We start from the raw sequence: 26,965 nt of genomic DNA on the forward strand, positions 1-26,965 counted from the left end.
CATTAGTCACATGGCCCCGCCCAGGTTCAAGGGAGGCTGGGAAATGTAGTCTTTCTTCCAAGCAGCCATGTCTCATTAGTGTTGAAGGGAGAAGGGATATTAGGGGACAGCCACAGCCTCTGCAACACCTTGGCATTCAGGGCCCTTCACAGCCAGCCTGGTCCTGGGTCTTCATACCTATGCACATGCTGAGCTCCTTTGCCTGCCCTCCTTTCTACCTTTGATTCTGGGAAGGCTTCCTGACCACCACTGCCCCAGCCTGGATTCAGGGTCTGTGCCCACTGATCACATGGTATTGCAGGTAAGGGTCCATCACCCACACTAGATTGGGAGTAACTCAGGGCAGAGACCACAACTGATTCAATTCAGTGTCCCCCTGCCCAACACCAAGTCTGAAATGGGAGGGGCATTGGGGGATCCTATATAATAAAAGGCTAATATGCAAATTGACCAAACAGAGGAATGACCGGTTGCTACGACAAGCACTGATCACCAGGGGGCAGATGCTCAACACAGGAGCTGCCCCCTGGTGGTCAGTGTGCTCCCACAGAGGGAGCACTGCTCAGCCAGAAGCCCTGAGCTGGCTCAAGGATGGAGAGTGCAGCAGCGGTGGTGGGAGCCTCTCCCGCCTCTGTGGCAGTTGGACATCCCCTGAGGGCTCCTGGACTGTGTCAGGGCTCAGGCCGGGCTGAGAGACCCCCCCCACCCCACCCCCACTGAGTGCACAAATCTCGTGCACCAGGCCTCTAGTATAGAATAAAGAAATGAATGAGAAAGTGAACTGCCTAAATTAGAAGTTTTTAATTGATAAATGAGTATTGAATGAATGATGACTGCACCGGGAGGCACCTATGTGTTGGGTGCTGGCTGAGCAGGCGGCAAGGCCTCCGTGGGGACCTCGCTCCACAGATGCCACTCTCTCGCCGGAAATGCTCTCGCTCCTGTGACTGCCCTGCTCCTGCTCAGCCTTTGTGTCTCATCTTAAAGTCACTTCCTGAGAGAGGTCTCTCCTGGTGCACCCTCTGCTCCAGCAGCTCTGTAGCCCCAAGTCCAGGGACGCCCGCCCCCATGGCAGGTCCATTCCACACTCCAGGCCTCTGCCCTGCCCTTGGGGTGTTCAGTCCCGCTGTCAGTAATGAATATGCCCTTCACTGATTTGTCCAGAGACTGAAAACTCCATGAGGAGGGTCTGTCTCTCTCATCATGTGCCCGCAAGGCTGGCACATTGCTGGACGCACACTAGCCGGCACAGTCCTGGACGCACACTAGCCGGCTCAGTGCTGGGCGCACACTAGCCAGCTCAGTCCTGGACGCACACTAGCCGGCTCAGTGCTGGGCGCACACTAGCCAGCTCAGTCCTGGACGCACACTAGCTGGCTCAGTGCTGGACGCACACTAGCTGGCTCAGTGCTGGACGCACACTAGCCAGCTCAGTCCTGGACGCACACTAGCTGGCTCAGTGCTGGGCGCACGCTAGCCGGCTCAGTCCTGGACGCACACTAGCTGGCTCAGTGTAAGTGGGTAGGTGGCAGCCTCAGCTTTGCATGGCAGGTGGCACTAAGAGTCTGTGCCCAGTGTTGGATGCACACTAGCCAGCTCAGTCCTGGACGCACGCTAGCCGGCACAGTCCTGGACGCACGCTAGCCGGCACAGTGCTGGGCGCACGCTAGCCGGCACAGTCCTGGGCGCACGCTAGCATTGCACAGTGCTGGGCGCACGCTAGCCGGCTCAGTCCTGGATGCACACTAGCTGGCTCAGTGTAAGTGGGTAGGTGGCAGCCTCAGCTTTGCATGGCAGGTGGCACTAAGAGTCTGTGCCCAGTGTTGGATGCACACTAGCCGGCTCAGTCCTGGACGCACGCTAGCCGGCACAGTGCTGGGCGCACGCTAGCCGGCACAGTCCTGGACGCACGCTAGCCGGCTCAGTGCTGGGCGCACGCTAGCCGGCACAGTGCTGGGCGCACGCTAGCCGGCTCAGTGCTGGGCGCACGCTAGCCGGCACAGTGCTAGGCGCACGCTAGCCGGCACAGTGCTGGACGCACGCTAGCTGGCCAGTGAAGTTAAAATGAGTGAACCTGACTTCTCAGAGTGTATCCAAAGAGGTTGATGTTTGGGGCCAACGAGGGTCAGAAGAATGTTTGCAGCATAAGTGGGTAGGTGGCAGCCTCAGCTTTGCATGGCAGGTGGCACTAAGAGTCTGTGCCCAGAAGTAGGCCTGACTGAGGGCCAGTGGGGGACAAGGGACAAGAAGGAAGCTACCCACAGGCCCCCAGTCACAGAGCCCTCAGCTCAGACTGCTATGGGAGAATAACAGTGTTTGGAACTACACCCTCATCTTGTCTGCTGGGAGGACAGGGGCCACTGGAAGCAGAAGACACTATAACATGGATGGAAAGTTACTCAGCTGCTCCGGGCCTGCTTCCCCGCTGTGGATGGGGTTGCTGTGACGGTGAAAGTGTTAGTCCACAGACACTGCCAGTTCAGGGCTCGCTCCACTGTGAATGTTTGCAGATAACATGAAAAAGCAATGAGAATACGTGTGCGCTGGGCTCAGGCAGGCGTAAGGAGATCCCAAGGCCACCCTCACTGAGCCTCAGTTTCCCATCTGTAAAGGGGGTTGCCAATACCTGACCTGGGGGCTTGGAAAGATGCAGTGAGACAAGGATGTCAAGGGCCCTGCTCCATGCCTGGCCCCAAGGCATCCTCTCCCAAGAAGGACAGAGGCGGCGGAGGCGGAGAACGCCTGCCTGCCTGGCCCATCCTAAGCCTGAGGCCTGGGGCGGGGAAGGCTGCCTGGTGAATAATCTCGTTAATGGTAATCATCACCCTGATGCTTGTTAATATAATAACGCTGGGCTCCCAGCCCTGCCTGGCTGGAAGCTGGCTCCTCAGCGCCTCTCATCGCGGCCTGGCAGGGGGCTCCGTAAACACTCATTACACTCCAGTCCCCAGGGAGGCCGCCAGGAGCGGCAGCTATTCTGGGCACGCGGCTCAATGGTGGCGCAGGCTCTGCTCTTAACGAGCACCATCGCACGCACTCAGGCACGTACGTGCGCACACACTCACATTCACTCACACACTCACACACACAGGCGTGCAGCACTTCCCCAGCTCCTCGCTGGCCACTGATAACGACTGCTGGCCGTGATGGAGCCTCACAGGATAGCAGTGAGAGCGGGCCCTTACCGAGCCCCGCCCCGCGCCAGGCCCTGGTCTAAGGGCTCCACTTGTATTAACCCGATTACTCTAAGCGAGAATTGCTGTTGTGTCCTGTTTTGCGGCTGAGGAGAAGGAGGTGCGTGCGGGTTACGGGACTTGCCCCAAATCACTGACCCATGAGCCGGGGCCTGAAAGCAGGCAGCCTGCGCACCATGCCACCTCGGAGAGCATTAGCTCATTCCGTTCCCCTGGTGCTCCTGGGACCTTGTCCTCCCCGTGCACGGAGGAGGAAATGGCTCAGAGGGGATGCCATTGGCCTAGGAACACACAGCCAGGACCTGAGCGCCGAGGGCTGACTTCAGAGCCTGCCGTACCCGCCCCTGGAGTGGAAGCAGGGCGGGGAATACTAGCCCAGGATGACTTCCCCGTATGACACAGGGATTGGCCCGGAGAGCCAGGACTAGCTCAAAGGCCTGGAGTCCCCCTCTTCCCTGCTCCCACGCTCACCCCCATCAGTGAGCCTCTTGCTCAGAGACCTTATTTCAGACACAGAACCAGCTGGCTCAGCTACAGGGGGATCCTGCAGCAGAGGGCTCAGCCCACCTGGGTTCTGCCAGGAGCCGGTCCATCCTTGCTGTTTCAAGGGACCTGGCATATATGGCATACTGTTCTTAATATGTTTGCTCACCTTCTTGGCACTATGTGTTTTAACCAAGGTCACCTCTCTGAGAAAGGTTGTTTCCCCAGGTAGGGATTTTCCCCTGAAGTTAGGGAGGGAATAAAACCCCTTAACTAAGTGCCAGGTGGGTAATTAATCACTTTAACTACGAACAATCATGCTTAAGCTACATAATCTTTACTCCCTGGAATGGAGATAAGAAATGCCCTAACCTTTGTAATAGAGATTGATAGGATTGAATCAACTGGTATAAATACAGATGTAACAAGACAACAGGACACAGAACCTAGACACAGAACCTACACACAGAACCTAGACACAGAACCTACCCAGAACCTAGAGACAGAAGAACTTCGCTGGAGAGAACATGGCAAAAGATCCTGGACAGAAACTGGCCACAGAACCTAGAGACAGAACCTAGTGAGAGAACATGGCAAAAGATCCTGGACAGAAACTGGCAACACAACCTAGAGACAGAACCTAGCGAGAGAACATGGCAAAAGATCTTGGACAGAACCTGGTGACTGAACCTGGCTGGAGAACCAAACCAGAACTTGGCTGGAGATCCTAACCAGAACTTCGCTGGAGATCCTAACTAGAACTTTGCTGGAGATCCAGACCAGAACTTGGCTGGAGATCCTGGCTAGAGATCCTGGCTAGGCTGCTGATCAACTGAACGCTGTCTCCGTGTCATTCCTTCTTCGCCAACTCCGTCCACACCTTTAGGGACCCCTGGACCTGCTGGGGTTGGACCCCGGCAGGGTTCCCTCCAGGCCATTGCCATTCTATGCCATTGATTCCTTGGCTGTGTGTCCCTGGGCAAGTCACTTCACCTCTCTGGGCCTGAGTTTCCTCAAAACAGAAACAACAACGGACACTTAGGGAGCGTTTACAAGCTGGGACTGGTCTGTGCCTGCCATGTAGTATTTCATTTTACCTTCACCACACCTTAGAAGGAAGGCATTTAAAAAGTCAGTGACTTCAGATTCTGCTATCCTACAGGAGTCTGTGGCTTCCACAGGGTCTATTATGAAAGATTTCATGATCCTAAAAAGATTCCATTATTCCGGGACTCGCGGGTGCTAGAGGGTTCCATCCATCAGTCTGTGGATCCGATGATTAAAGGTTTTTACTAGTTGGTGATTTGTTGAGCCTCAAGGCAATTTGTCAGCATTCAGCCAGCCTCAAAGGCCGCCAGTGTCCACCCCTGCCCCGCATGCCCCTCCCTCAGCCATGACACCAGGACCAGCGGAGGCGGAGCAACCTGTCTATGGCACAGCCTCGAGCCCAAGGCCCACAGGGGCGCTGGAGGCAGCCTGAGCGCTGGGTGGGTGACTCGCAAACAAAGGGCTCCATGGACGCGCCTCCGCAGCCCCAGCCTGGCCTCACACACAATGGAAGGACCTTTCCAGGCTGCACCCAGCCCACCCCTCCCTCAGCCAGAGGCACCCAGAAAGGCAGCTGTGCTCGGTCTCAGCGCAGGCTCCCTCCCTCCTGCTCAGAGGGCCAGCAAGGAGGGGGGAGGAGAGAACAGAAAGGCAGGCGTCTCACTTGTCCTTAGCCACCCCTCACTCTAACCCAAGCTTGTCAACCTCAAAGGCTAACACGGGCCAAATAAACGAGGCATGCGGCCCGCAGGCCACGAGTTTGACATCTTGCTCTAACCTCTCTTCCTTTGCTGTGCTGTTCCCCTGCTTGGCATACCCCTCCCCCCAGGGAGTTAAGGGCCACCTCCTCCAGGAAGACCTGCCTGGTTGCTCTAACCCTCACTGATTTCCTCTTTCTCCAAAGCCCGCTGCATGCCATTGGGTACGAATGTGTGGCCAGAGTCCACGTCTCCTTTCCGCTCCAGTCTATCCTCCCTGCCACCACCGGTCTTTCTGGAACACAGATGTTACCTTGCCACTCCTTCCTATAGATCTGACCCTGAAGCACAGCATTCAAAGCTGTGGTTTCACCCTTCCCGCCGGCTTCCTTTCCTGCTTCGGATCCAAGTACTAAGGCCTGACCAGGTGAAGGGGCACCTGCCTTGCAAACATCATGGCACCTGGGCAGCCCTTCTGAGGCTAACAGCTGGGACCCTGCCTTGATCCCTTCCCCACCCATTACACACACACACACACACGCGCGCGCGCACACATGCACACATACACGCGCACACATACATACACGTGTGCACACATGCACACTGTACACATAAACACACACACACACACACACACACACACACACACACCCCACACACCACACCAAGCTGCCACCAGGAAGCCCACAGGTTTGCAGCCTTAGTGTGCCCTAGTACCATGGACAGCGAGGCAAGCTCAGGTGCTCCTAAAAGCCACAGGCACAGGCACAGGCACAGGCACAGGCACAGGCACAGGCACAGGCACGGATGTCCGGGGCCTGCGGGAAGTGCAGGCAGCAGGCCTTGGTGGGACACCAGCTGCATGCCCACCCCTGCCAGGAGCTGTGGAAATGCCAGAGGGAAAGACGCTGACTGTCGCTGCTCCCACGGCACTTAGAGTCTGCTTGGGAAACCGCTGCCCTGCCACCAATTTCTCACCCACCTCCCTGTAGGCGGCCATGTTTACAGACCACACGTCTGATCAGATCGCACTCTGAAAAGCTCCAAGGCACCCCGCCCCTCGTTGCTTCAGGGTAAACTCCAAACCCTTTAGCCTGACATTCAAAACCTGCCTTGACCCAGCCGCATGCACTCCCCAGCCCTCCCGCCCAGGGGCCCCCAACACTCCGGCCTCACTTGACTTCCGCCCCCGCAGACATGCTGGGGTGATCGCCCACTCTTTGCCTCTCGCTTAAGGACTATTTCTCCTCTTCTTTTTCTTTTTATTTTTTAAAAAATATATTTTATTGACTTTTTACAGAGAGGAAGGGAGAGAGATAGAGGGTTAGAAACACCGATGAGATAGAAACATCGATTCAGCTGCCTCTTGCATGCCCCCTACTGGGGATGTGCCCGCAACCCAGGTACATGCCCTTGACCGGAATGGAACCTGGGACCCTTCAGTCCGCAGGCCGACGCTCTATCCACTGAGCCAAACCAGCTAGGGCATATCCTCTTCTTTTTACAAAGAACTCCCACATCGCTTTCAAAACTCAAGTCAAACACTTCCTCTTCCCAGAAACGCCGAAGTTCATGGCCTTCTCCGTACTCCCTCAGGCTTCCTACACACCTGTGTCCCTGGCACCGCTGAATTCTGGCTCACGGCGCCCCTGGTTCCGACAGGAGTCGCTGGGCGTGATGGGCCAGGGAGGAAGGGAGCTGCGGGGACCAGACGCCGGCTTTCCAGGAACCGTGTGATCACCCACAGTGCCAGTTACTCAGATTGCGCGTCAAATTTCCTTGGAAACCTAAAAATAATGGCAAAGCTGTGCGTTTTGTGTCAGTTTTTCGCTCTGGAAACCTGTCTGCCTTGTCTCTGGGAAGAGAGATCGCGATTATGTGGATGATATGCCCGATAATTGCTGGACTCTGACGAACTAAAACAGCCTCTCGTGGAACTAAGGCAGGCGTGAGGCTCTGCCCTGCTCCTTCCGCGTCCCGGATTCTCAGGAATCGGATTCCAGGGTATGTTCCTGCCCCGACCCGCCTGTCCCTGACGCAGGACTGTGCGTCTCTTAACCCCGTGTCCTTGGCACCGAGCACAATGGCTGGCACACAGTAGGCTCTATGGATATTGGGTGAATGATTAAGAAACCAGAATGAGTCACGTGGGCTCCAGGTCAGGTGGCCTGGGTTCGAACCCTCACTCTCCCAGGTGCTAGCTGTGTCATTGCAGACAGATATTTTCTCATCTGTAAAGTGGGCGTATCAATAGGCTCTATGCCATAGGGTTGCTATGACTCCTCAGTGGAACCCTGTATATAAAGCACCAGGCAGAGAGCCTGCCCAATAGTAAGTGCCCAATAAAGGGTCCTCATGATCGTCATCACTGGGGGCTGAACTGAGTGTTTGGTTTTTTTTAATATATTTTATTGATTTTTTTTTTTGATTTTTTTTTTTTACAGAGAGGAAGGGAGAGAGATAGTTAGAAACATCAATGAGACAGAAACATCGATCAGCTGCCTCCTGCACATCTCCCACTGGGGATATGCCCGCAACCCAGGTACATGCCCTTGACCGGAATCGAACCCGGGACCCCCCAGTCTGCAGGCTGATGCTCTATCCACTGAGCCAAACCAGTTTCGGCAAGAACTGAGTGTTTTATGCTTAAGCTCATTGGACTCAGAGAAGAGAGCGCACCCTGCAGCGGAATAATTCAAGACGACCGTTCGTTAATGTTTACTGAGCATTTTTTATGTGTGTGCCATGTATTAACTCGATTATACCCCAGGGACCATTCGATGGGATGGGTACTATGGCGACCCCCATCTTATCCCCATAAGGATACCGAGAAGCTAAGTAACTTGCTCGAGATTACTTAGCCGATAAGTAGAGGAGCCAGGATTCAAACCAGAGCCCCTTGGCCCCCGCCTATTTCTTGACTTGTATGTGCACAGCTAACCTCCCGAGAGCTGGAGAGTGAACTTGACCTTGAAGGACAAGCCACGAAACAGAGGCACCTGTGGTGGAAAGGACCACGAACTTTTCCCACCAGCCAGCCAGCCAGGGACTCTCTCTCAAGCCTCTGTCTCCCCCCCCCCCCCCCTCGCGCCTCAGATTCTCTGACTCCCGCCTTCTTCACCAGACCTCCTCCATCCAGCTCCCTCTTCTCTCTGTCTTCCTCTTTCCCACATCTAAGTATTTGCCTCCAGCCTCTCTTCCTGCCCTTACCAGCCCCGACCACTACGCTGCCTGAAAGCGCCCAGAGGGCTTGATGTTGGAGTAGGGCTTTGAGGATCCATAGTTAACCCGGCAAAGGGTGGAGGGGGGATCAAGGTTGACTGTTTTCTTACCCAAAGCTGCAATCTCCTTAAAGCTCTATGCCTCGGTTTCCCCATCTATAGACATGAGAGTAATAAGAGTACCGATACCTCCCGGGGTTTCTGCAAAGACTACGTTTCTTAGTCTGCTCGGGCTCTCATAGCGAAATGCTATGGGCTGGTTTTACTGGTCTAAACAAGAGAGTGATTTTCTCAGTTCTGGAGGCTGGACGTCCATTTAGGTATTTCTGGGAAGACCTGATAAAGGTCTGGACGTGGCCGGAGGCTTGAAAATGGGGGTGGGGGTGGGGGCGGGGAGTGGGGGTGGGAATGACCAAATCCAATGTCCTTCAAAGTGAGAGGAGTAATCCCCAACCAGCCACGGATTACGTGAACAGTAAACAAGACCGAGGAGTCCCTGGAACGTGCTCTGTGAGCCCTGACACGCTGCCCGCGACCCACGGGGACGGCCATTTCTGTCGTTCTCTCCTGAAGAAGACAAACGCTGGGGGGAGGGCGCTCTCACACTCGCACACGCACTCTTTCATCAGAGCCCTTCTCCATCGGTGTCTGTAAAGGGGAGGGCGCAGGCCCCATGGAGGTGCTGGCCATCTGGACGTGGACGACATAAAGCCAGCGGAGAGCTGACACTGCAGGCGGCCACGGGAGGGGCGGTGTGAGAGGCAGGGGCCTGGGCTGGGACTCAGGAACCCCAGCTCTGCATCGACTGGAGGTGCCACCACCCCTGGCACTTCCCCATGCCTCTCTGGGAATTAATCCCCCTGCTTTTTTTTTTTTAACATTTTGATATGGAGACTCTAAAAGTTAACTTCGAGTGGGTAGAATAATATAATGATCCCTTAGGTGCCATTACTCAGCTTCTGCAAATATGACCTCCAGCCCTGCCTTATTTCCCGTCCCCCTCCCACATCCTCTATGAGCCGATCCCAGATTTCAGTTGCTATAAAGATAAGGACTTTTAATATATATATATATATATATATATATATATATATATATATATATATATATATATATTTTTTTTTTTTTTTTTTTTGATTTCAGAGAGGAAGGGAGAGGGAGGGAGAGATAGAAACATCAATAATGAGAGAGAATCATTGATCAGCTGCCTCCTGCACGACCCCTACTGGGGATCGAGCCCACAGCCCTGGGCATGTGCCCTGATCAGGAATCGAACCATGACCTCCTAGGTCATAGGTCAACTCACAACCACTGAGCCATGCCGGCTGGGCAATAGGACCTTTTTTAAAAACCGTAACTGCGGGACCATTATGACAGCTAAGAAACATGGACAATGGTTCCTTTATTAGAAGTATTCACTCAACGTTCAAGTTTCCACTTGTCTCATAATTAGCATTTTTTTTTTTTTAGAATTTGTGCGAACCAGGACTCAAATCAAGTTCTGCACTGAATAGTTGACATGTCTTTTAAGCTTACCTATAAATTCCCTCTGCATTTCTCTTTTTTTCTTGCTTACACCGGGTGGATTTTGCTTATGGGGTCAATGTGTTTGTCTGTAAAACAGGGGTAATCATTCCCTCGAAGAATTGACTGAGATGGCATCTGCGAATGGGCACTGATCCCTGGGAGGCACCCACCAATGTCACACGTTAATATATATTGTGAGCCTTCCAACAGCCTGTTGCTTCTGCTCGTTGACGATACAGCCGAGGGTAAGAGAAGCTAAGTAACCTGCCATGCTCACTCAGCTGCTGGTAACAGAGGCAAGAACTGGCCGACAGAGCTGAAACTTTGACGTCAGGCAGAGAGACCAGGTTCGAATCCCACAGCCCCTCTTCCATAGCCTCGGGTTTCTGCTCTTTGAGCTTCGTTTCTTCATTTGAGAAAAAACAGCCAGCAGGCCGGCCCTGCATGAGGCTAAAATGAGATGCTAATGTGAGAAGAGCCCCTACAGGGTGCCTGGCACAGTCGGGTGCCTCGCCTCATCACTAAAAGAGGATGCAGCCCAGCCTCCATCCTCGCTCACGGCTCTGTTGGTGATCACCCTGGACCCTCGGGTGGCTGCCCAGCCCACCCTCCGGCCGGCAGACGGGTGGGCGGCCCTCAGAAGCTGAGCACGCTCTGTTCTCAGGGCAGCTTGTGGCCTCTGGGCTCCGGGAAACAATCAGCTATTCTTCCTCCTTCCCCCTCTGTTTTGCTGCTCATCCCTTGGGCCCAGGAGCCCGGCCCGGCCCTGCAGCCCAAATGCGTAGTTTCCAGGCATCGGCCTCAGCTCTAACAAGCCTGAGCCTAAGCCAGAGTTCATACCAGAGCTCACACCAATATTGCTTTGTTCCTCAGCCTCAGTGTCGCTCACTCGGTAGCTGGGCCCTGCAAATAATGATAATAATAATAACAGCCCAAACTTACACAGAGCCTCCTCTGTGCCAGGCACAGCTCTAAGCACTGTGTATATTAGGCAGGGGCTATTACTGTTCCCATTTTACAGGCGGGGAAACTGAGCACTGAGAGCTTGAATAACCCACCCACAGTCACATGGCCCGTGATGGCAGAGCTGGGGTTTGACTGAAGGTCTGCCTGCAAAAAGACAGACATGACAGGGAGGCATTAAGTCCAGGTGTCGGCTGCTACGTATGCCGAGCTTCGGGCTAGCTGCCTCAATATATTATCTCATTTAGTCCTCACAACAGCTTCTGAATATCAACCTCACTTGTCCACATTTGCATGGGAGGAAACTGAGGCTCAGGGAGGCTGACGTTGTGCCTGAGTGCACACAGCTGCGTCCACTTGACCCCGAGATCATGCTCTTTCCAAGCTGAGGCCATGGGTGCTCAGCACTGGCCTGCAGACGAGAAGGTGGCGGGCCCTGCAGGAGGGAGAGGATGACAGGCTGCAGGAACTCAGAGGGGGGAGCCGTTTCCCAAAAGCTTCCTGGACGAGGGGTCATGTGCAGAGCTGGGCCTTGAATGGTGGCAAACCCACCCCTCACCTCCCAGCAGATGCCTGACTGGGCCCAGTCCGCTGTCAGGACCTCCAGGCGGCAGGGCTGGCCCCTTCGCCGGTTTATAGCTGTGCAGACTGAGACTCCCAGGGGACAGGTTGTCTGTAGCCCCACAGTGAGGCCCAGACCTCGGCGTTGATCCCTGAACCGTCTGGCAGTGAGGGGCTTGGAGGTGCTGGCTGCCCAGTTCACTGCAGTCATGAGACTGGCTACTGTCTGTCTCCCCAACAGACTCAGCGCTCCGAGGGCAGGGCTGGCCTGTCTCGGTGACCTCTCGTCATCCAGTTCTAAGCACAGCGTGGGGCACAGGGTGGGCACTCAAGAAACTTTAGTGAAGGGAGGGAATGAGGGAGAGAGGGAGGATGGAAGGAGGCTGGTGGGGGCGGGGAGGCAGCGATGGAGGGAGGGAGGGATAGGATCTTAGACCAAATCCAGGGCCTTAGACTCCAACCCACCCCAGGACCATCAGGACCCTATGTATCACCTTTCCAGAGGAAGAATTTCTAGAGAAAATATTTGTGGGGCATGAGAGGTCTCCCTTGGAGAAGGGAAGTTTGTGACCAGGACTCTCCTGTCAGGGGGCGAGCCCTTGGCAAGGGGGCAGAGCCCAGTGTGCCCCAGAGAACAAGGACTGAAGACCCACTGGCCCAAGGTGCACCAAGCCTGTCACAGGTGCACAAGCAGGGCAGGGACAACCCCAGTGAAGCCCTGAAGGGGCTGACACCACAGGGCCCGGGGCTGGCTCGGGAGCACACCCCCTCCCCCCCCACCTCCCGTCCTGTGATCGCAGAAGTCCGTCTGTGCTTCCAGGCCACGAACTCCTCCTGCCCCATCCCATCTCAGGGACGTTGTTCATTCTTGTCCCACTTTACAGGTGAGGAAGTTGAGGCTCAGAGAGCCCAGGTCACTTCTCCAGAGTCAGAGCTAGCAAATGCCACCTGAGCCTGAAACCCGGCCCATCAGATCCCAAAGCCATCCCACCTCGCCAGACCGTTCCAGTATCCTCTGGTCCCAGGATTCGATCTTTGCGGCCTGAGACCACAGTTCTTCCTCTGGGGGTGGCCCCCAGTGCCACCACAGCCTGGCCCTCACCCAACCACAGCCTCGCCACAGTCAGCTCCGTGGTTTCCCGAACACTCAACCAACAGCAGCTTTTACCATAATGGTCCCCACAAGGGGTGGCTGGTCAATTCTCCCTGCTGGGTTCTCAAGTTGTTTTAAAGTGGAAGGTGGCTGAGGTCCAAGGGGGACTGTGGGCTGCCCCTCCCCCAGTGACCTCTATGTTCCTCTCACAGTCTGGCCACAGCACATCATTTCAGCTTAATTTTATTTCCTCTTATAAATGGGCACAGCACGGGAAGTGTTAAAAAACAAACAAAAAAACCCAAACAGTTCCTTCATGAGCCTGGGACAGGTGAGCACCCACGGGGGCAGGTGCCTTGGTCACTTTCCAGTCTTCTTCCTCGGCTTTTCCTTAAAGTTTTGGCCATGAACTCAGGATAGGTGTGGTTAATAAACAGGTTATGGGGGAGAGAGGACAGGGAAGGCCTGGGGCAGGGAAGGACAAACTCCCAGCCACCCCAGGACAGGTCCTTGGAGGGCTCTGTACAGGAGGAAGGACGCGCGGGAGGGACACTGTCTTCAGGGGGCTCTCTGGAGCCACGCTGCCTACAAAAAATATTTACATGCATTCGCCACGCTGGGCCGGGTGCGCTGCGCTGCGCTGCCAGGTGGGCACCGAGGGATGCTGGGGCCATTAGCCCTTAGGCAGTGACTCCAGGTCCGGTCTCAGCATCTCTGTAAATCTGTACAGTTCAGGAGCTTCTATTTACAGGCGGGAGGCCTGGGAAGCAAGTCCAGGGTGGTGGCTGTCAGAAGCAATTCAGAGAGCTGAGGCGGCGGCGGCCACTCCTGCCCGGGAGGCAGATGGGTTTGCTCCCTGTGCCCAGGGCCCCAGCTGGAAGCATGGACAGATGACTTTGCCAACCCCAGGGGGTCCAGCGCCGAGCATCCCAAGCCACCGCCCGCAGACCTGCCCGGCCCAGCCCTTCAGAAGTGCTCCCTCTGGCCCCTGGGAAGACAGAGCCTGGCTGCAGACACCACAACTGGGGGTGGGTCCAACCTAAAACTCCCAGCCTGCCTCGTGCTCCCTGCAGCTGGGCCCCAGGGAGGTCCTCAAGCCACAGTAGCTCCCCCTCCTTTGGCATTGGCCATGCTGCCAGGAAAGGCCAGGGCCCACCAGACACCCTCCCCGGGAGCACCAGGGTGTCTGGGGATCTGGGCAGGCCCTGCCCCCACATTGCACCTAGGAGAGCGCCAGCTCATCCTTTGAACCAACCTCGTGGATCGCCTTGCCCGTCTCGGGCCGGCCGGAGTGGATTTGGGCTGGTCAGACCGTTGAACTTCATAAGGATAAAGCCTGGACGTTTGCCCAGGGCTCCATGAACCAGGCCCTCAGTCTCTCCTCTCAAATGCTAAGGGCACAAAGAAGAGGCCGGTGCCAGAAGGTAAAGCCCCGAGTTGGAAGCCAGGCCCTGAAGTGACTCGGGCAGGCCACCCAAGCCCACTCCAGCCAGTCCGAGCCCAAGTCGCCCAGTCTGAGCCCGAGTCTCGCATCCTGTGCTGGACCCGCCCCCATCCCGCCACAGGTCTCTGGTTTCCCAGCCTTGGCCTGCCCAGGCCTTCTCACCAGAGCTGCTGCCCCAAGACAGCAACCCGCCAGGGATCAGGGGGGAGGGAGGCTGGGGCCTCGGTGCCACCCATTTGTGCCCCAGCCCTTCCTCTCCAGGGGGACTGAGGCCAGGTCACCGTGAACAGTTTGTGGGCCCAGATGCCTCTCCCCATGACATCCCCCTCCAAGGCTGGGACCCGCTGGGTTCCTCACAAGTCTCCAGGCCCCGCTGAGAGGGGCTTTGGGGTCTGCAAGATGGAGCCCCAGCCTGGAAGGAGGAGGGTGAGCAGACGGGCTGTGGAAGCCCTGAACCTCGCCCTCACCGCTGCAGGCACCCCCACCCTCACCCAGCAGAAGTCTGCTGCCAGTGCATCTTGAAAAGGGAACAGAAATAAAACCTGGGGTCCTGGCTTTCACCTGGGTTGCAGGTGAGGGGTGGGGGTGTGAGCACCAGCCAGCTACCGAGCAGACCACATCCCAGGCTCCAAGAGCCCCCACTGAGCGCACCCTCCCCAAAGGAGATTTGTGGCCCCACATTTAAAATAGCCACGGAAGTGGCCCCACTTGCAAGGGTAGAGAAGGGGGAGGCGGGCTGGGGGCCGCGACGCCCGTCCGCACCTGCTCTCAGCCCTCAGCCCAGGGCAGGTCGTCTGGATGGGCTGCTTCCAGCTGCAGGTCCATCCAGCTGCAGCCAGAACTGCCAAGTTGTTTGGCCAAATACGTGGACAAGGTGTCAATGGGGGAGGCCCAGGGAGGACCCGGGGTTGGGCTGAGGGGGGCCTGGAGAGGCCGAGGGGAGAGGGTGCAGAGGGCCCGGGCAGCAGGGCCCACCCTCACAGGCACTTTGGAGACTTGTGTCCTGGGAGGCAGTCAGCCCCTAGCTCAGAGCAGGAAGGGGATGCAGGGAGGCCAGGAGCCAGATCACCTGCTCCCTCCCCACCCGGGGCCTTTGGTCCTGGGAGATCCATGCCCCCTCCCCAGCCCTAGAATTCCAGGAACCAGCCTGCCTTCCTAAGCAAGGCTCCCGGCTAGTGGGGCACTGGCCCCAAACCAACCCCTTGCAGGCTTTAGAGGAGGGAAGCAGGCTGGGGTGTGCAATGCCCTGAGGGGCCTGTGGCAACTCCTCCCACACACTTTATGGGAAAAGCCAGTGCCCACCTGTCTTCCTCCAGTGTGAGAGCAGGCTGTGTGGGGTGAGACTGCATCCACGTGGGATTGTGTCTGACACACCGGGGTTGGTGGCAAGTGGTTGGTGGGGTGCTATGGTGAGGGACTGAGTCTGACAGGGCAACTCAGGGGACCCAATATGGGCTGACTGTTCCGGCTTGGTTCTGCCCTCCCAGTGAGCCTGAAAGCTAGAGAGCAACTTGCATGGTACCAGATTGTATGTGCGTGTGTAAAGAGACACAGTGAGGGGAGCAGGCCACACCTGCTCACCACTGGGTGACAATGACTTGTGACTTGCATTGTCGTAGCATCTGGGGGTGCATGAGAAGCACATGAGAAGAAACATCTTTGGGAGGATGTTTGTGTCTGTGACATATCTGGACTGGCAGGGTGGTCAGGATTGCGTATGATTCTGTCATTTCGTGCTTCTGTCTTTGGATGTGACAATACGTGTGACCTTGTGGGAGATGGTGTCTGTGCAGAGTCCACTTGCAAGAGGGAGGTCGGAGCCCAGCCCCCCTCACCAGTGACTGCCAGGGCACTCTTGGGAAGCCAATTCCTCAGGGACAGACTGGGAAAGAGTGCATGTGCAGTGGGTGGGGTGAGGGTAGAGTGAACCCACAACCTGGGGCAGGCCAGGACAAAACACACTGGCAACAAGGGGCACACTCTTACCCGGGTATAAAGGGGCCCTGGAAAGAAGCAAGAGGTGGCAGTGTCTCAATTTCAAGGGCTGAGCTTATAAATGCTTGTCCTGGAAACTAGCCTGAGTCCCACTCTGCCCTTAAAAGACCTCAGCAAGCCCTGTGGGGCCAGGTTGGAGTTCAAGCCCAACTAAAGCCCCACCCTTTCTTCCACCAACCAATCAGGAGCTTCTTTCCTGCTATCCATCTGACACAAGGTCCTGAAGCCCAGGCTAGTGGAAGACAAGAGATGAGCTCGTAAGGGCACAGTCTAGGGCAGATGGCAGTGCCCCCTGCGCCTTGGGGAAGATCTGTGTGATACTGACAGTCTGGGCAGACCTTGAGAGGGCGGGCAAAGATGAACTGGGGCCAGGCCCCATCCTAGGCCAGGGCTGGTAGAACAGGCCGGGGACTGGGCAGAGGGGCGACGCTGAGGCTCTGGGGAGGCACTGTGGCTCCGCTAGGCGTAGAACTCCTCCTGCTTGTCAGGCTTCTGGTATGTGACGCTCGCCTGCTTGGGCTCCTCCAGAGTGTAGCTGCCCTCGTCTTTCTTCTTCATGCGGTAGATGAGAAGGGTGACCAGGAAGGCGGCGAAGAGGGCGCCCACCACCCCACCCACAATCACAGCTGTGGAGGAAGAGAGCAGAGGTCATGTCCAGAGGAAGGGGTTGGTTTTGGGGGGGGGGGGCGGTATGGCTTGGAGGCGGGGGGAGTACCTGGGGAGAGGAGCAATGCCCTGAGGGAAAGGGGCAAGAGTGGGGAGAGGGCTGGGAGACTGGAGTTGCTGCCATTTGTAGCCCTCACTGCAGCTTGGCCAGGTCTAGTTGCCTAACACACACTAACCCATCGAAGCCTCATACAGCTCAAGGGTGGGGCTATGGTCCCCATGCAATGTAAGGCACCATCAGTGGAAAGATGTCCCAGTATTTCCGATACCATTAGGAAAGAACAACTCTGCCAACTAAACTACGACCCATCCCAAGCAGAGGAGTTAACCTATGAACACATGTGCACTAAGAATTAAGTGCAAAATGATGATCTCCACTCTACAGATGATGAAAGGGGAGCCTCGGAGGGGAAGGACCTGCCGAGGCCACACTGCCCCTCCTTAGTGGGGACTGGGGATTGGACCTTGAGTCCGGACTCTTCAGGAGACTCAGCCAGGGCAGGTCCTCAGTGACTGGGGTCAAGGGTAGGGGCAGATCAAGCTAAAGAATGGGCTCAGAAATCAGGACCCAAGGAGGGAAGGAGGGAGGGTCAACCAGCATGGCCCAAAAAGCAGGGGTCAAGGGCAAAGTCTGAACAGGGGTCAGAGGGTGCTGAGGAAGGTGCTGGAGGTAACATGAAGTCAGAGTCAGATCCTGGGATGGGTGAAGGCCAAGGGGGAAACCAGAGGGCAGGTCCTGGGTAACTAGGCTCCTAGAAAACTCACACCCTGGCCATCCTCCAGGGTTTCTGGAGGGCAAACTGAGGCCCAGCTCAGCCCCCCCTGAGCTCCTCCCGAGCTCACATCTCACCTACAAGCACCTCCTTCCGCTCCAGGATGCTCTTCTGCGGCAACTGAGCCGCCGAGCTGCCCGAGTCGATGGCATTGTCCAGGAGGCCAGGGCCGGGGCGGGCACCCTTGGGCAGCATCCCAGGTGGAGGCGATGGCTTAGCCGCAGCCCCACCCACAGCCACCACCTCATTGGCTGTGTCTGGCTGCGTGGTCTCTTCCTCTGGCAGCTCAAAGTCCCCGCTGGGCCCCCCACTCACTGGTACCTCTGGCTCATCCCGGATGGTGGTCAGCAGGGACTCTGGAGTTGGGGTCTGTAGAGAGGATGGTACGAGTCCAGGCGCCAGGCCCCAGCACCCCCAGCCACGGGGCAGCCACATACACACGCGCACACACACACACACACACAGTGGACTAACACTTACCAAGCACTCTATGTGCCAGGCACTGTGCCAAGCACATTATGAGCATTTACCCTCACAACATCTCCATGAAGGGAGTATTGTTACGCCCAATTTACAAAACAGGGAATAGGTTCAGAAAGATAGCTTCTTCCACAGCTAGTAAGCGGAAGAAGCAGAACTAAAATTCAGATCTCCAGCATCTGTGTTTCTAAGCATTTACTACACTGTCTCTGTCCTCCCCTGGCCACACACTGTCCCCATCCCATCTCCTCCGTCACTTTCCCCTCCCGCTGCCGTGGGGGATTCCTGCTGAGTCTCTATCCCAGGACTCCGAGGGCAGCTGTTACACTCTTGGGCCAGGTCCCCAGTCCACATGCCTGAGGTGGAGGTGAGTCCGAGAGCACGCTGTCGAGTCTGATGCCCCTTGGGGCCAGGTGTCCAGGGAACCAGCCCGTGTGAGGAGAGAGGAGATGGCACAGGTCAAGTGCATAGCACTGAGCTTTAACCCAGCCACAAATGGTGCCCAGGGGCAGGGCGCTCCTTCAGACTAACAACACCACCAGTGATTATGATAATAATACAAAAACACATGGTTTGTTTACCACGGCCAGGCATTGTCCTCAGCACTGGGGATACGTCAGGGAACTTAATTCTCTCAACACTATGATTTACATTCTTATTGTCTCCTTTCACAGATAAAGAAACAGAGGTATAGCCCTAACCAGTTTGGCTCAGTGGATAGAGCGTCGGCCCGCGGAACTGAAGGGTCCCAGGTTCGATTCCAGTCAAGGGCACATGCCCGGATTGTGGGCTCAATCCCCAGTAGGAGATGTGCAGGAGGCAGCCGATCAATGATTCTCTCTCATCATTGATGTTTCTATCTCACCCTCTCCCTTCCTCTCTGAAATCAATAAAAAATATATATCTTTTTTTTAAAAGAAAAGAAACAGAGGTATAGGAGGTATAGAAAGGATTGGTGGCTTCCTGATGTCCCATGGCTAAAAAGTGGCAGAAGGTCCGACCTCGGCTGCCTGGGTAACGAGACTGTGCTGTTAACAGAACACACAGGCTCTGGACCCTCCCCCTCCACCACCAACACACACATCACCCAATTCCTTCCTAATAATCTAAAACCCAGCCTGATCTCTCTTCCATCCCCATCCATCTCACCCTCCATCCTTATCCTGTGACTCACTCCCAGCAGGGGCACTCCAGCCACATCCCTCTCTCGCCCTCCCCATCCAGTCTGGCTCATCTCCAGAACCTTCCCATCCTCACCTCTGCCCAGCTCCATCCTCCCTCCCCAGACTCTGGCCCCCCTCCTCTGCTCTCACTCCCTGTCCTCTCCCCTGCTTACCTGAGCCACCTCGGTTGGTCCGGGGGCAGTGGTCCCCAGGGGCAGGGTGCTCTTCTCTGGGGTGTCAGGCTCCTGGGTGGTAGCTGGCCTGGGAAGGGCCCTTGGCCTGGAGGTAGCTGTACTGACCAGCCTGGGTGTTGGGGCCTCAGTGTCCAAGACAGCCACCGTGGTGGGAGGTGAGGGTGCTGCTGGGGTGGTGGCCCGGGCCGTGGCCGCCGTGGTCAGTGGAAGAGGAAGCAGCCTCCGTACGCCGGTGGTCCTTATGACAGAGGTGGTGGCCGTGGAAGGGGGTGCCGCAGGGATGCTGGGAGCGGCGGTGGCCGCTGTGGCAGGCACCAAGGCCACGGTCGGGGCCCCTGTGGTTGTGGCAGCAGTGGTAGCCATGGGAGTGGAGATGGTGGTGGCTCTCTGGCTGGGCTCTTCTGGGACCTCCGTCACCATTGGGAGGCTAGTGGCTGGCTCTGGTGTGGGACGCTCAGAGGGGAGCTCTTCAAACGGGGTGCCCACGGGCTGGACATCCACGGTAGGCAGCACAGCAGGTGTGGTGGACACTGCCAGGGCCACGTCTGGGCTGAACCGCATGGCCGTCTCAATGCCTGACTCCTGCTCGAAGTCTGAGGGGTGGGGGAGAGGAGAGAGCTAGGGATCTGGGCATGAGGATCCCAGGGAAGCAATGGCCATCAGATGAGGGGCTCTCAACCCTCACTCCTTGCACAGTTTTCCCAGGACAAGAGGAGGGGAAGGAGGACGGCGCAGTCTGGCCAAAGGTTACCAGGTGGCTGATGGCTGGTGGCAGTTCCCCAACTCCTCTCTGCCTAGCCGAAAGTTCCTCAAGGGGACCACCTCTTCCAGGAAGCCTTCTCTGACTACCCCAGCCACCCAGCCTGGAGCTTCTAACAGGCTGAATCCAGGCAGTGGTAGGGCCTACTGGCCGCAAATCTCGATAGAGGTTGGGGCAGCAGGGGAAGGGCATTCTGGGAAGAGACAGTGGGTACCCTAAGGGCTCCCTGAGGCACAGGCAGAGGGCAGGGGTAGAACGAGACGTTCCTACAAGGGAATGCCTGAGCGATCTAGAGAAACCGCGTCAAGTGAAAGGGACTTGGGTAGAAATGAGGAGAGAGAAAGAGAAGCTGCACGCAGCTCCTACGGGGCCTGACCCAGGCACAGGAGAAGCGAGGAGGAGCCAGGAAGGTTTGGGAGTGGAGGCCTGACCCATCAGAGATGAAGTTAATGAAAATTAACTCGCAAGAGGCTTTAAAAAGTGGGCTAAAGTAGGGAGACGAGGTGGCTGCGGAGGGCCAGTTCTGTGGCACGCAGACCTCCTACCGCCTCACGAGGCCTATCCTGTCCTCTCACTGGGCTCAAATCTCAGCCACACCGCGCAGAGCTCCCTCTCTGTGCCAGACCCTGAGGCCTGGCGCGGAAGCCCTCCAGACTCTGCAAAGAAGGTATATGCACACACTGAGTGGCCAGATTATTATGACCACCCCGTCCGTACTTCACTGGCACTTCCAAAAATACTGAATATTGAAAACTTCCTAAGCAAATACTCTCAAGGTTTTATTATTATTATTTGCATAACTAATTCACTTCATTGTACTAATGGGGTGGTCATAATAGTCTGGCCACTCAGTATATATATCTCACCACTCACAGATAAGAACAGAGGCTCTGAGAGGAAAGGCGGCTTTATAAAGGTGCTGCAGCTATTGGTGGCGAAGCTGGGATTTGAACTCACACTACTCCGCTGGTCCTTCCCGGGGCGGGGGGGGCGGGGGGAGGGAGGGTGGAGGGGCATCCCCCCACGTGTTGGAACAGCACAGAAAACTGGGTTCCTGAGGGATGTCTCTGTTCCCACCTGGAGGCGAGGACACAGAGCAGAACCGTGGGGAGTCGGGAGTCCTGGGCGTGAGGCCATAAAGCCCTGGTTCTACCCCCAGGATAACTGGCCCTTCATGTGCTTGAGGTCCATGGGAGACCCCAGCCTGGCCGCCCCTCCCCCACACCACGGCTTCAGTGAGCCTGCAGGGGTTCCTGTTGCCTGAGATCAGCCTTGCGTGGGGCACTGGAGGCAGACCGACATGGCCAGCACAATACACACGCAAGGAAAAGGAAGGGGAGGTACTTACAGCCCGAGCCGGACCCCGAGTACAGGTCGTCCAGCTCATCATCGGGGAAGGAGTCATCGTCCCCGGAGCCCTCAAGGTCCACGGGCCTCTCAAAGTTCTCACTGCGCCAGCGCTGAGCCTGGGGAGGGCAGACACAGGCCCTGGGCTCAGCACTGAGGCCAGCAGCCCGGTCACACCCAGAGGGACAGAGTGACAATGGAGGGACGGCATCGGCTGTGGCCACCAGGTGGGCAGAGCGGGGTGGGCCTGACTACCCCTTCCTGCCCACCCAGGGGCCAGAGCGGCAGCCCTCTTGCTGACGGCCACCACTGAGGACCCGTCACCCCCCCGCCCCGCCCCGCCCCCGGATAAGAACCACTGGGTGGCAGGAGCAGGTTGAGGGCCAGAATGCTGGGTTTGAGTCCTGGCTCCGCCTACGAAATGTGTGACGGACGTGGGGCGAGTTACTTAGTCTCTCTGTGCCTCAGTTTACTCATTACTCATAGCAAACAGCATCTGCCCTATCGGGTAACGTGCTAAGAGGTGTGCAGAGCTGAGCGCCTCGTATACAGCAGGTGCTCAGCACAAGTTAGTGTTACCCTCCATGTGGACCCGCTTCCACTGAGGACAGAACTGAATTGCCCAGGGCACCAGCTGCCCCAGATGTGACAGTCAGGCTTGGCTTGGGACCCAAAGTCTCACACCTTGAAATTCCAAACAGGACAATTAGTCCCAACAGACAGGCATGGCGCTGCTGAGATCTGGGGCTCTGGGAGGAATTTCCATGGATAAAGGTGGGGGGCAGGGAGAGAAAGAGTGCAGGCTCCAGCCCTGGGTCCTCTCCAAAACCAGAGGTCAGCCCCCCTCACCTCCCCACAAAGGATCTCAAAGGCAGAGTCAGCTCAGGGCCTGATGCTGCCCCAAGGTCTCTGGGGGTCAGGAGAGCGGAGAGGGGCTCCAGGGTCCGGCTCACCAGGCCCAAGACTCCCCTACAATCAGAACCTGGGAAGACGGGGACTGGGGCTCCTGGGGCCTTCCTGCAGCCCTGGGCTGAGAGCCAGCACCAAGAACATCCAAGACAGGCCTGCAACCCCCTGGGAGGAGCAGGCTTGGCCCCACCTCCAGCCACAGTCCCTGCCCCTGAGGGCTTTCCAGAGGAAGGCGAGATTGACTCCTGCTGCTCAGAGCTGAAGGTTAGCACCTGAGTCTTAAACACCTGAAATGAAGAGAGAAAGACAGAGGGAATAGAATGCACAGAGGCTCCGGGTGAGGAGTGGGGGGCAGCCTGTGCTTTCGGAGCTGGCCCTGCCCGCCTCCAGCCTCATCAGGGTCCCTCTGCACCATCACTGGTTCCAGCCGCCCTGACCCCTCTGTTTCTGGAACCGGCCTGGTCTCTCCTGCCTCTTTGGCTCCTGCCGCTCCCTCCACCTAGAACACTCTGCCTTCTCCAACTTTGTGCCACGAACTCCTGCCCCTTCTTCCGAGAAGCCCTCCTGCTTTATCTTTCAGAGCGTCTCTGCTGCTGAATTCACATCTGTCACAGCTTTGAGCTTTGGCAAGGGCGAGACAGGGCAGGGGCTGAGGCTGGGGAAGCCCACCACAGAGGGCCTTCAGTGGCCACCTGACGACTTCCTCTGAGGTGCAGGCTGGGCACCGCACTGTCTGACTGGCATGGAAGCCACGGAGGGTATGTGAGCAGGAGGGGGGCTGGATCAGCCTCTCACCCCACCCTGACAGGCCCCCTATTGGAGTTCATACAGAGCTAGAGAGAGGATCCTAATCCTGGCTCCCTGCCCCCGCCTCGACCACCTGCTCCAAAGCCCTACCCAGGCAGGGCAGGGGGCCAGGGCAGGGGGCCAGGAGATTCCCCCTCCCCCCGCCCCACCCATTCTCACACACACACACACACAGTCTCAAAGTAATGAATTAATCAGTATTTACTTGCTACCAGTGAGTCATGGAGTGGAACAATTAGTGTAATTGCTCCCGTGACTAATTGCTGGGCTTCCTCCGGATTAGACATTCCAGGAACTCAGCGCACCCATCGTCCAACTTTCCCCAGCTCCCATCTCCACCTCCCCAGCCCAGAAGAACAACCCCCGGGCCCTGGAGTGACGAGGTTAGAAGGAAGGCTCCCCACACTGCCAGCCTCCACACCTGGGCAGCTAAGCTGGAGTCCGTTGGAGACTCTGCTCAGTTCTTAGGCAAACTACCTGCAGCCAGAGACTGCAGCTGCTGCCCAGGGACACACGGCGCGATGGGGACTGAGCAGGACAGAGACTATAGCTCCTGCCCAGGGACACACAGGGATGGGGACTGAGCAGGACAGAGACTGCAGCTGCTGCCCAGGGACACACAGCGGATGGGGACTGAGCAGGACAGAGACTGCAGCTGCTGCCCAGGGACACACAGCGGATGGGGACGGAGCAGGACAGAGACTGAAGCTGCTGCCCAGGGACACACAGCGGGATGGGGACTGAGCAGGACAGAGACTGAAGCTGCTGCCCAGGGACACACAGCGGATGGGGACTGAGCAGGACAGAGACTGAAGCTGCTGCCCAGGGACACACAGCGGGATGGGGACTGAGCAGGACAGAGACTGCAGCTCCTGCCCAGGGACACACAGCGGATGGGGACTGAGCAGGACAGAGACTGCAGCTGCTGCCCAGGGACACACAGCGGAATGGGGACTGAGCAGGACAGAGACTGCAGCTGCTGCCCAGGGACACACAGCGGATGGGGACTGAGCAGGACAGAGACTGCAGCTGCTGCCCAGGGACACACAGCGGATGGGGACTGAGCAGGACAGAGACTGCAGCTCCTGCCCAAGGACACACAGTGGATGGGGACTGAGCAGGACAGAGACTGCAGCTCCTGCCCAGGGACACACAGGGATGGGGACTGAGCAGGACAGAGACTGCAGCTGCTGCCCAGGGACACACAGCTGATGGGGACTGAGCAGGACAGAGACTGCAGCTGCTGCCCAGGGACACACAGCGGATGGGGACTGAGCAGGACAGAGACTGCAGCTGCTGCCCAGGGACACACAGCGGATGGGGACTGAGCAGGACAGAGACTGCAGCTGCTGCCCAGGGACACACAGCGGATGGGGACTGAGCAGGACAGAGACTGCAGCTGCTGCCCAGGGACACACGGCGTGATGGGGACTGAGCAGGACAGAGACTGAAGCTGCTGCCCAGGGACACACAGCGGGATGGGGACTGAGCAGGACAGAGACTGCAGCTCCTGCCCAGGGACACACAGCGGATGGGGACTGAGCAGGACAGAGACTGAAGCTGCTGCCCAGGGACACACAGCGGATGGGGACTGAGCAGGACAGAGACTGAAGCTGCTGCCCAGGGACACACAGCGGATGGGGACTGAGCAGGACAGAGACTGAAGCTGCTGCCCAGGGACACACAGCGGATGGGGACTGAGCAGGACAGAGACTGAAGCTGCTGCCCAGGGACACACAGCGGGATGGGGATTGAGCAGGACAGAGACTGCAGCTCCTGCCCAGGGACACACAGCGGATGGGGACTGAGCAGGACAGAGACTGAAGCTGCTGCCCAGGGACACACAGCGGATGGGGACTGAGCAGGACAGAGACTGCAGCTCCTGCCCAGGGACACACAGCGGATGGGGACTGAGCAGGACAGAGACTGCAGCTGCTGCCCAGGGACACACAGCGGATGGGGACTGAGCAGGACAGAGACTGCAGCTGCTGCCCAGGGACACACAGCGGATGGGGACTGAGCAGGACAGAGACTGAAGCTGCTGCCCAGGGACACACAGCGGATGGGGACTGAGCAGGACAGAGACTGAAGCTGCTGCCCAGGGACACACAGCGGATGGGGACTGAGCAGGACAGAGACTGAAGCTGCTGCCCAGGGACACACAGCGGATGGGGACTGAGCAGGACAGAGACTGAAGCTGCTGCCCAGGGACACACAGCGGATGGGGACTGAGCAGGACAGAGACTGCAGCTGCTGCCCAGGGACACACAGCGGATGGGGACTGAGCAGGACAGAGACTGAAGCTGCTGCCCAGGGACACACAGCGGATGGGGACTGAGCAGGACAGAGACTGCAGCTGCTGCCCAGGGACACACAGCGGATGGGGACTGAGCAGGACAGAGACTGCAGCTGCTGCCCAGGGACACACAGCGGATGGGGACTGAGCAGGACAGAGACTGCAGCTGCTGCCCAGGGACACACGGCGTGATGGGGACTGAGCAGGACAGAGACTGCAGCTCCTGCCCAGGGACACACAGCGGATGGGGACTGAGCAGGACAGAGACTGCAGCTCCTGCCCAGGGACACACAGCGGATGGGGACTGAGCAGGACAGAGACTGCAGCTGCCTGCCCAGGGACACACAGCGGATGGGGACTGAGCAGGACAGAGACTGCAGCTGCTGCCCAGGGACACACAGCGGATGGGGACTGAGCAGGACAGAGACTGCAGCTGCTGCCCAGGGACACACAGCGGATGGGGACTGAGCAGGACAGAGACTGCAGCTGCTGCCCAGGGACACACAGCGGATGGGGACTGAGCAGGACAGAGACTGCAGCTCCTGCCCAGGGACACACGGCGTGATGGGGACTGAGCAGGACAGAGACTGCAGCTCCAGCCCAGGGACACACAGCGGATGGGGACTGAGCAGGACAGAGACTGCAGCTGCTGCCCAGGGACACACAGGGATGGGGACTGAGCAGGACAGAGACTGCAGCTGCTGCCCAGGGACACACAGGGATGGGGACTGAGCAGGACAGAGACTGCAGCTCCTGCCCAGGGACACACAGCGTGATGGGGACTGAGCAGGACAGAGACTGCAGCTGCTGCCCAGGGACACACAGGGATGGGGACTGAGCAGGACAGAGACTGCAGCTGCTGCCCAGGGACACACAGCGGATGGGGACTGAGCAGGACAGAGACTGCAGCTGCTGCCCAGGGACACACAGCGGATGGGGACTGAGCAGGACAGAGACTGCAGCTGCTGCCCAGGGACACACAGGGATGGGGACTGAGCAGGACAGAGACTGCAGCTGCTGCCCAGGGACACACAGCGGATGGGGACTGAGCAGGACAGAGACTGCAGCTCCTGCCCAGGGACACACAGGGATGGGGACTGAGCAGGACAGAGACTGCAGCTCCTGCCCAGGGACACACAGGGATGGGGACTGAGCAGGGACCAGGGCTCAGGCTCCACTCCTGGGTGGGCCTCCTCACCGGTCTTTCCATCTTTCCAGGCAGGCCAGGGAGATCTTTAGCTGGGAGGAGAGACTCTAAGAAGTCTGTGACCCCTAGGGACTTCCAAACTGAGGTAAATGTGAGAGCCAAAACAGGGCAGCCTCATGATGCCTCAGTGACAAGTG

General features: G+C 57.5%; 1 protein-coding gene across 1 annotated transcript in view; it reads right to left on the bottom strand.

Moving 5' to 3' along the window:
• Positions 1-13,012: 13,012 nt before the first annotated feature.
• The window catches only part of SDC3 (syndecan 3), a 39,118-nt gene continuing 25,165 nt past the window's right edge, over positions 13,013-26,965 (bottom strand). The window contains exons 2-5 of the mRNA XM_036347149.1: positions 21,611-21,728; positions 19,482-20,095; positions 17,743-18,034; positions 13,013-16,852 (exon numbers count right to left, since the gene is read on the bottom strand). Of these exons, the coding sequence (XP_036203042.1) occupies positions 16,686-16,852; positions 17,743-18,034; positions 19,482-20,095; positions 21,611-21,728 (1,191 nt within the window). The 3' untranslated portion in view covers positions 13,013-16,685. The remainder of the gene's footprint in view (positions 16,853-17,742; positions 18,035-19,481; positions 20,096-21,610; positions 21,729-26,965) is intronic.

This window comes from Myotis myotis, unplaced genomic scaffold (genome assembly GCF_014108235.1).
Source record: "Myotis myotis isolate mMyoMyo1 unplaced genomic scaffold, mMyoMyo1.p scaffold_m19_p_2, whole genome shotgun sequence".
Classification (NCBI taxonomy): Eukaryota; Metazoa; Chordata; class Mammalia; order Chiroptera; family Vespertilionidae; genus Myotis; species Myotis myotis.